The sequence below is a fragment of the Octodon degus genome, unplaced genomic scaffold (genome assembly GCF_000260255.1).
Source record: "Octodon degus isolate 3935 unplaced genomic scaffold, OctDeg1.0 scaffold00193, whole genome shotgun sequence".
In the NCBI taxonomy this organism is placed as follows: Eukaryota; Metazoa; Chordata; class Mammalia; order Rodentia; family Octodontidae; genus Octodon; species Octodon degus.
Window position 1 is genome coordinate 4,084,472 of NW_004524769.1, and position 10,245 is coordinate 4,094,716.

General features: G+C 42.2%; 1 protein-coding gene across 1 annotated transcript in view; it reads right to left on the reverse strand.

Annotated features, from left to right (window-relative positions):
- Nucleotides 1-10,245, reverse strand: part of Ano3 (anoctamin 3) — a 405,337-nt gene that overhangs the window by 123,249 nt on the left and 271,843 nt on the right. Inside the window, exon 6 of the mRNA XM_012517561.2 lies at nucleotides 568-726. Coding sequence (XP_012373015.2) covers nucleotides 568-726 — 159 coding nt within the window. The remainder of the gene's footprint in view (nucleotides 1-567; nucleotides 727-10,245) is intronic.

Sequence of the window (10,245 nt, forward strand, 5' to 3'; positions counted from 1 at the left end):
GTTCTTTTCCTTTCTCTAATATGAATATGCTATTTCAAAGCCACAGAAAATTTAACTCAGAACAATCATGGCAAGCTTTGAATTATAGAACTACAAGAATATACTTTTTATGTTTTCTGTTTTTTCCTCGGCAGCTTTGCTACTGGCACTAGAAAGAAAATAAACCCTTTCAATCAGTCTTCATAAGCACAAAAGAAGGCGGCTTGCGGGGACAGTGCAGCTGGAGAAACAAGCCGCAAATGTCAGCAGCTCGGCCAGCGCTTTCCTCTCCACATGAGAGTTTTCTTTGCACAAGGTATTTTTTTACTGACTTTACAAAGGTATAATTATCACTCACTTTTTCAAATTGTAGAAATGACCTCAGAAAATATTTAAATTGAATATAAATAGATGCAGCAGGAAGTGACTGAATTTCTACTTAAACCGAACCACATGTTCATCTTACAACTGGAGAAAGAGACAGCATAACGTCCGCCACCACAGGGCGGCATCTTCCGAGCTGAAGCCCAAGTGGTCGTGTCAGCTCCACAGTGCTGTGCCACATGCCAACGCCGGGGAAGCACCCACCTCCTTCTCCAACATCAGGCCTTCTGCTCGGAGGTTCTTCTCAAATGTGTTCCTCTTGTCATACTGTATGTTTGTCTTCCTGTAAACCAGGATGTAATCAATGCGCTTTTTGCCATCTTTGAACAGAAGTCCACTGGATGCGATGTAATTCATGTCATTCTGAAAATAAAGCAATGCATATTCATTGCAGAGTCACAGAGCACACACTGTGGTTATTGTTACAAGCAAAGCAATACCAAAATGTTTTCTGTAGTTTTTTGTTGCTTTTGCTTCGTTGACACAGGGCAGGCCATCCCAGGCTTGAGTTTGTGTTGTAGCCCAAGCGACCCTCACAGGATCCTCCTGCTTCAGCTCCTCAGTACCGAGATTGCAGGTGAGTGCCACCTGGGCCCATTTTGTGCATTTCTGTTGTCAGATATGGGAAGGGAAAAGATGAAGTCTGCAAACTACTCCAGGTCTCAGAGTAAGAAGTGATCTTCCAGAACTGAAACTGGGTTCCCGAGCACTGGCGTCAAGACATGCGTAACTCACTAAGGACCTAAGAAACGTTACCAGCTGTCAAATGTCTTTACTATACTCTGTACATACATAAGCACTCTACATACGTTAATTTATTGAACTACTTATAACACTTCAAATCTAAAGACTATGAAGCCAGAAGAACATATTTGGTCTAAAATCAAGCCGACCTAATTTCTATGCTAAATACTCCGAGCAGACATCACTTTCCTAAACTTAGGTTCCACAGTGCCAAACCCAATCAGCTCCTGAGTGCTTTGCTCCGGGGAATCCTTGCTCCTAGGATCTCAGACAGCACAGCAAGTGGACAAGTCATTTACTTATCACAGCCCACAGTTCCCTTGTCAAAATGACATGGCATCCCGACGTCTTTCATTTGCTGTAACTAGCACTGCAGGCTATTTTTTCATAGACTCTAAACAATGTTTACACCAAATTTCTGCTTTGAGAGATGAGACCCCACCTGAAATAACTCATCTCTGGTCCAAGAGCTCTTTAGAAACTCTTCACTAATTTTGCTTCTTTAAAACACTATTGAGACTACAACAGATACTGTCTCACTTGTTCTAGGTAACTAATAAAGCCAGCTTTGCTAAGGGACACATTTGTCTGATGATTTCCTTATGGGGCTTTACCAGGATATTGCCCCAAATCACAATAGGGCCAGGAATTGAGGCCAGTTTTCTTTGCTTTCCAGGCCAACATTCCTAACTGTTATCTCCCTGTCTTTCCTGCTTTTCATCCAGCTATTTGGGCCTCTGTCCCAACACTATACTCCATGTTTCAACTTAGGTATATTTTAAAGTTAAAAAAATCGCTGCTATCTTGAGTGTTAAAAGAAAATTTTAGGTTAAAGAAATTCAGACTGATGCAGAGAAATCCTGACTGGGACACATACACAACTCCAGGGAAAGAAATGGAACCAGAGGAGCCGGGGCCCAAGTGGGTAAAACCAAGGAGTTGTTGAGATGAAGCACCAGGAAGGATATGCTCAAGTCATCCTTCTTCAGGGTGGTCATCCTCAAGGTTAGGCTACTTCAGGAACTTAGGGACCTCTCCTATCCAGAAAGAATAGGCTTTGTTGTGTGATTTACAACACTAGAGACTCCCAGGATCAAAGACAGATGGGTGTTACAGGTCTTTCTTCCAATGAATGGAAAAGTTATGAGATTTCCAGGAATATTTCATTGAGTGATACGAAACTAGAAGACACAGCAGAGACTGCAGTTGCATAGAAATAATGATGCATACCACTCACTGAGCGCTTGCTATGGGCTACACACACTGTCAAGTGTTGTCATAGCCTTTCAAGGCACATACTGCCCCACAGAAAGAAGGCAAAGAGATTAAGTGGCATCCAGATGCTGTAGGAAGGCAAATAATGCAACTAGAAATAATCATCTTTCTGCTACCTTTCCTGATGGTTTTCATCACTGTATTAGAAAAGACAAAAAGATATCAGAGTAGATAGGCCTAAGTCTGCAGAGGTAGGGCGGGCTCGCAACGACTGCTGAAACAACAAAGCAGCAGGCACAAAAAGTAATGGCACACAAGAATATGGAGGAATTTTGGTTATAGACCAAGTTAAATTGAGATCTTTGCAGGATTTCCCTCCCTCCATGCAGACTTAGCTGTTCAGGTCACCAGCGGCACTCTCACACATGCAGTGACAGCTCAGCCCTGTGTCCTGGCACCTCACCTATCAGCACATGAATCTCTCTTACTTAATGAGTGTTTTCCCTTGATGTAAATCACACATATCATATACATTTGAATTTTCTATTTAAGTGTTCACCCATTCTCAGCTATTTGTTTGGGGAGGGGGATGTCAATTGGGCCTAGCAGGATCCTTTCTTAACATTTGATGATCTGTATCTTACTCTGACTTGTGCATGGATCAATTTGTTCTATTGAATTATTTTCTATACTCCTTTGCAATTTCTTCTAGTCTCCTGCCTTAGAGTTTGTGATTAATTCATTAGGTACCTGCCCATATATTGAAAACACGTAACTATTAGTTATGGATTTGTGGATCCCACTGCCCTTTTCATTTCTTCACTTGGATGTCTAACACATATCTCAAAGTGGGCTGTCCGCACAAGAATTCCTCATCTTCTCAGAGCAGGTGTTCTTACAGCCTTCTTTATTCTGAAGCATAACAACATCATCCTTCTAGTTGTTCATCACAAGTGTATTCAGTAATCTCTATTTCTTTTCTTCCTCATCCGTGTAACATTCAGATTATTAGATAATCCTACAAAGTGACATTTAGAACTGTTCATGTCTACCACTCTTGTTACCGCGGGGGGTCTTGTTTAGACCTAAGGTGCCCCATCCAAAGTCTCGTATCATCACAGATGGGACTTTCGAAAGGTGATTGGGTGACAGGGGTGTAACCCAATGTTCTCTTAGGAGAAGGCACCTTCTCAGAGGTGGCTCATGACCTGGAAGGGTTTATTCTTTTTGCCAGATCTTCTCTTTGCTCACTGCTTTTTAAAGCAACTCTTCTTTACCAACCTTTCCACAGGTCAATTTTGCCTTAGATCTAGCTGACTTTGGATTGATCCCATTGGAAATTATGAGCCAAATAAATCTTCCGTCCCATATCTGTTGGCATAAAAAAATTAGTAACAGAGAACTGGGATTGATACCAGAGAACAGGATCACCACTGTAATTATACCTACCCATGAGATACAAAAGCCTGTGGAACTTGTTTGAAGGAGCAGTGCAGAAAAGTTCAGACAGGCAGGCTGGAGAAACTAAGTTTGATTTGATGGGTAATTCTGGTTAGATTTTACAAGGCCAAAATGCTGATGGAATGGGAAGAGTAAAGGCTAGACTCAGGAGGCTATAGTTGGGAAAAAAGACTGTACCATACACTAGACTAGAGGCTATGCTTGTGTTACGGTTTGTGTGTATGTGTCCTCTCTCAAAGCCTCATGCAGTCATTGCGGTGGGCTTATAGAGTTTGTGATTAATCCATGCTCCACTGTGGGAATTATGGGTGTGAGTGCTGCACAAGCCCTGGGGTGGGTAATCTTCACACACTATCAGGAGGGGAGAGAGGCTTGCTAGGTGCCACAGCAAGCCTCCCTTCCTTTGCTCTTTCCTGTTTTCCACTGCCATAAACGGCTTCCCTCTGCCATGTGCCACTCTACCTTAGAGCCAGTATGGACTGAAGTCTCCACTAACTGTGAGCTAAATTAACTTTTCCTTCCTCAATTTGGGGTGTTGGGTATTTTGTCCCAGCAATGAGACAAAAGTAACTGAGACAGCATGTTTCATCCAGGTAAAGAGAATGCCTATACTTTTCTGTGTCCTACCAATCTGCATGTTGCTTCATTTCATGGTTGCAAACTAATTAAATTGATGGAAAAAAAATTAAAGTTAGTACAGTGTTTAAGCTGTAGCATAGTAACTAGTTCCTGCTGATAACCAGATTTATAGTGAAAATCTAAAGCAAATGTAGAGCTCAGGACTATGAAACCTGACCTCAAAAGAAAACACCTATGAAGCTGGAGAAAAGGAAATTGTAGCTGCTAAAGAGATTACCATTAAAAAGTATTCAAGCACTTTCCTTTAAGGTAATAAGAAAGATTGCCTGAAGGCATTTCAGGAACCAGCAAGACCCTGACTGCCACAGCCTCATAGTTGCAAAAGTGCACATTTCATTTGAGAAGAGAGCCCCTGGTCCCCTGCTCAAGAAGGGCCACCTAGGGTCCTGAGGACGTGCTTCACTATGCTGGGCTCTGCAAGGACTAGGTGCATCTGTAGCCATGGCCCAAGGGAGCCTGGTTGGTGCTTGAGTTGATGACACCCTTTGGCATCATCTACTTTTTGCTGGTTTTACAGGCCTGCAAAGAGTTGTGGTGACTTCTACCCATAATTTGAAGAGATGCTTGGGAGGTCAGGGAACGCTCCCTGAGAGGACCATGTGTGAAGCTGTGAGAGTGAAGCTGAGTGTGTCGTGCAGACACAGAAAGTGGGTGGTACCAGGATGTGGACCTTGCCCTTAGGAATATCTCGGGCAGGGAGTGGAACCAGCTCCCCAGACAGCTTATGTGAGCTGGAGACAAGATCATCATGGCGGGGCTGCCCAAGCCTTCTGGAGCCCGCACCTCACCACCACATGCCCCAGATGGCAGAGGCAGCTACGGAGATTTGGCGTTTGTCTTGCTGGACTTGGGTCTGACTTAGCCCATTTTTTTCTATACCCTATTCTTTCATTTTTTTATTTTTTATTTTTAAAATTAATTTTATTGCTATATTTTAGGTAAACATAATGATTACATTGTTCACTAAAACTTTGAACTCTCAGTATTCTTTCAATTTGCCTTTCCTGTCCCAGTCTATGTGGGAAACACTTCACTTTCTTTTTGATTTTTATAGAGGCTCATTGCTCAGGTTTGAGTCTCAGAAGAGATTTTAGATTAGGACTTTTGTGGAATCTGAAAATGTTAAAAAGCTGGTGCCTTTTAGAATTGGATTAAATGTATTTTGCACACAAGATGAACACAAACCTTTTGGGCACCAGGAAAATTCTATTGTTTGGGTATCAAATGCTTCTCCGAGGTCTCACATGGAGCTGAGGTGGAGCAGCTGAGATACGGTTGGGTCCTGGAGGCACAGCTGGCTGCCCTGGAGGGTGGGGGGCTTGGGCGTGGGTCTCTGGGGACGTGAGCAGGACAGGTGTGGTCCTTTCCCACATGCTCCCTTTTTCCCAGGTGCCATAGCATGAGCAGCCCTCCTCCACCTGATGCTTTTGTCTTGGAGTGTGGATTGAACCCAGAGGAAACTGTGACCCAGACACAATTCTCCTCTGGGCTGCGGATGTGGGGTGCTTTGGCCTTCCAACCAGAAAGGGACTAATATAGAGCTGCACTCTTGACTGGATAATTGCATTAGTCTGATTCATCTCTTTGACTTTACTCTTCTCTGATCTGGTCTTACCTGACAGCCGAGATGCCTGAGTAGCCCTCAGCATCTGAGATGAGGTCAGCCAACACCTGTCCTCCAGGCTGACAGAGACCCCACGGTTGTCTCCTCCCTGCCTACTTCCCTGACACAAGTTTACTTACCTCCTGATAACTGCTGACATGCATTAGAACATGAGAGAAATTACTTCTTAATTATAATGCATTTACTGACCCTCTCTTCCCGGTAAAATTCAAACTTCATTTAGGTACATACTTTTGCTTTTTTGCTCACTAAGCAGCTCAAAAATCTAGCCCACACTAAAGCATATAGGAACCATCAGCAAACGCATTTGCAGAGAGAACTATCTGAGTGAAAAAAAGAAGGGCGGCTGAAAGAGCCAGAGTTGTGTACAACCAGGAAAAGCTGACCTAAAGAAGAGAAGGCCCAGAAAAACGCTGTAGGGTTATTTACAGGGCTTTCACCTGTCATATTTACAGCAGATCAAAGCCTTTTAAAGGGGCAGGACAAACTTAGGTTGTTAACCATCCAAAAGACAAGCTTATTGTTATTATCAAACGATTTAGGCTATCAAGCTTAACCTCACTATCTCACTGCATTTCAAACATCTTAGGCATAATAAGGAACAGGTATTTTTCATCAAGTATTGATATGTTGAAATTTAAGTCCCTACATAATATGATAAAAAGTGATGCCCCACCACACTTACACACATCCAAGATGAGCTAAACAAAATATGTACAAACATTCTGCATTTTCTGCCCTTATGCTAAATTTCTCTCCTCAAGGAAGTAAAAAGTATCAACTGAGTCTTACATAGCAGTACCAAAGAGTATTTAATCAGGTGAGGAAAAAGTCCCAGAGATCAAGTGATTGTCTCATAAATTAACATAAGACGATAAACAGTCTAAGATTGTATCGGCTTTTCATGAACTTTGAGTAGAACATTGGTTTTCTGTAATGCATTTTCCAACTTTAAGCATAAAGAATAAAAACACATGCAGAGAAATAGCTGCCATGCTATTATAAAAAATAAAACCTCCATCCTTCCTGCAATTAAAAACCCTTGGCTATTATATTCATATTTTATCTCTTTCTGAGTAAACATGTTTACATTTTTACTTCAGTAACTAGCATACTGATTCATTGTTCAATTTTTCTATCAATTTTAAATGATGAATGACAAGATTTGCCAGTTTTACCTGGCACAAAGCAATGCACATTTCAAAATGGAAGAGGAGATTCAGGGCAAGGTTTGGACGTCCTCTCTATTTTGCGTAAATCATTTAGCATAGAGTTGATATAATCTCAAGGTTAAGACTATTATCATGTCTTTGAGTAGGTATGGCAACTCCTAACCAAGATGTTAAGGAACCCGGGGGTAAACACATTGTTTAGAAGCAGGACTGACAGAAAATTTAGTGTGCCTCACTACCTGTACACACAAAAAGTATGACTTCTCCAACATTTGATGTAATAGCAATTGATTAGATGTCAAACAAAGAATCTTTTCTTTTGCTTAAATCGATGCAAGTCTGTGGTGCACAGCAGTGAGGCTGGACTTGCAGAGCTGGCCCATGCATCGACTCACCCTGACCATTTCCAGTCCATTTACCCCACTCTCTCACCTCCCTGCAACCCCCTTCTCCACCTCCAAGCATCTGTGCTCTTATTTCCTCCATCATCTTCATCTGTACATTGATATTCCAGGTTTTTCATATACAAGAAAATGTACAGATGCTTAACTTTCCGAAGACTTGTCTCTTGAATCATTTGTAAACGCCTTGCAATGACAGTGTGGGATGTGTTCAATGTATAATCAGGTATTTTCTCATTTACTGTTATGAAAGACTGGTGAGAAGAACTTTTCTCAGGACAGCTGGGGTGCTGAACATTCGCTAGGGAACCAACAAATATTTCTGTGGGTTTGTAAAGAGCTCAATCATTAGTGCATTTGTAAACCATGCAGCTCTGGTATTTTCAGGGAAGCTAATCTTACAGACTATCACAAGAGTATGTAACGTATGGCTCATGCTGTTGAGGAGGAAGAGCAGTTTGCAAAGATTTGGTGCAATAGCAGAGGTAGTCTTCCATTCATGAGGATACATTTTAGAGTGTTCTTCAAATAAAATCAGAGCAGTAATTTCATGTGGGAGTTTACACACATATGTGTCTCTGTGTGGTAGCTACAAAGCTGTGTCTGCTGTGTGGAATAGTGGAGGTAGGTGTGAACTGAAAAGCGCTGAAGAGTACTAGGGTGTCACCCGTGGAAAACTGACAAACAGACCTCAGAAGCCACTGAGGCGATACGATCTTGGTGAATTTACTAAGTCAGTCTATGTTAGCTTTACAAACTTTGGATCACACTATTAATTGGTAAGCAATTGCTGATGGACTGTTAGCCACACGTCTCAGTTAGTGAATACAGTGTGCTGTGCTGGTGGAGGTAGGAGATCTGGGTCCAGGGCATCTTCGGTTCTGAGTAACTGAGTCTTTGGCCACTTAGTTTAGCCTCACTGTTCAGCCTCAGTTTCCAGAGCTCTGAACCAAGCTTAATAACACTGCCCACATGATAGGATAATTACTACAGCTAATGAAGAGCGCTTAGCCATGGAAGAACATTCCCATGTTGTCTGACTCACAGTAAGAGATGAGAGAGATGCTGGCTGTCACCCATAAAGTAAGGCAGAAAAGCAAGGGAACCCACTCATTCAAAATGCACTCAAATGTTTCAGTGATTTAAGTTACATTCTGGAGAATTCTATATCCCAAGACAAAAAAGCAGCTGGAAATGTAGGCAAGGAACTCCAAGGATGTTGATGTGGGGATAGGGGGAGAGCAAGCAGGGCAGGCGTCTCTCAGATAGAAATGGAGAACATGATTCTCCACAGAATAAACTGCACAGCAAAACCTCCTAACTTCATACATTGTTAGAAAACTAAGACCTTGGTAGCCATTTCCCACATCCGGAAGTAAAACCTCAGCAGAATCCTTGCTCACAGCCTCTCGGGTAATCATGTGCCCCCCAGAACCCCCTCAACTCAGCCTCAGTCTTGCCTTGTATACTTCTGCTCTCTCTTTCCTTCAGTTTTATCACCATAGGATGCAAACTTGGGGTTATACTCTAGCACACTGTATTTCAAACTCCATTTACATGCAAGGGTACAAGAGGTATTTATACAAAAGCAAGCAGACAAAGAATATATTTTATGTCTGGCTTCTGTGATGCAGCATTTGGATGTGAAATTCATGTTTACTTTTCATGTAGTTGCAGTGCCTTTGTATTGTTGTGTAGTATTCCCTTCCATGAATACATCAGTGTGTGAGATTCCTATCGGCTGCCAGCATTCGCCCCTCTATAGGGCATTCATCTTTCTAAATCTTGGCATTCAGAATGTGATCAATTATTGCCATGGCCCTTGAGTGTGTTTATTTCTGGCTGGATTTAGACAGTGGCAGATGAGGGAAGCCAGGGGCAGGGGTACAGGACACAGGGCGCTCAGAAGGCAGTGGCTGGCAGGGTAGGCCATGGGTGCTCTGTGGAAGAACACTCTCATGTTGAGCTGTGTGGCCCAGCCCTATAGTCTAATGAGAGAAAAGGCCGAGGCTGGGTTCTTCCTCCTTTCCTGCCCTATAATGATCAGGGTCAGCTCAAAAGCTCCAGGGTCAGTGCTTTGAGCTGCATTTTTGATCTTACCCTGTAGATTCTGCAAATAATGGAAAGTCTCCCTGGTCTCCACCAGTTGTGCTTCTTTCCAACTTCCCCCATGCTTTCACCATGGTCTTCAGTGTCAGGTTGGGGACAGCTGTCCAGTCGCTGCTGGACTAAGGCCACACTCTATCCCTAAGTTCTAGGCATAGTACATACTTTTTTTTTTTAGTTTCTAAAGAGAATAAAACAAAATAGTAAAAGAAGAAAAGAATTGATACAGAATTGCACCAAAAAAAAAAAAGAAAAGAAATTTGACACTGGTTGTTGTATTGCATAATGTTGTCTTCAAATTGATTGTGCGGATTACCAGATATAAGCATGCAAAATTGGAATTTTAAAAAGTTATAAGAAATTATAAAGGAGAAGAAAAAAAATTAAGCATTAACTGCTCCTTTCAATAGACCAGCAGAAATCAGCAGTACAATTAATCAAGGTGTCCTATACATATACATAGATAGCTTCTCTCTCTCTCTCTCTCTCTCTCTCTCTCTCTCTCTCTCTCTCTCTCTCT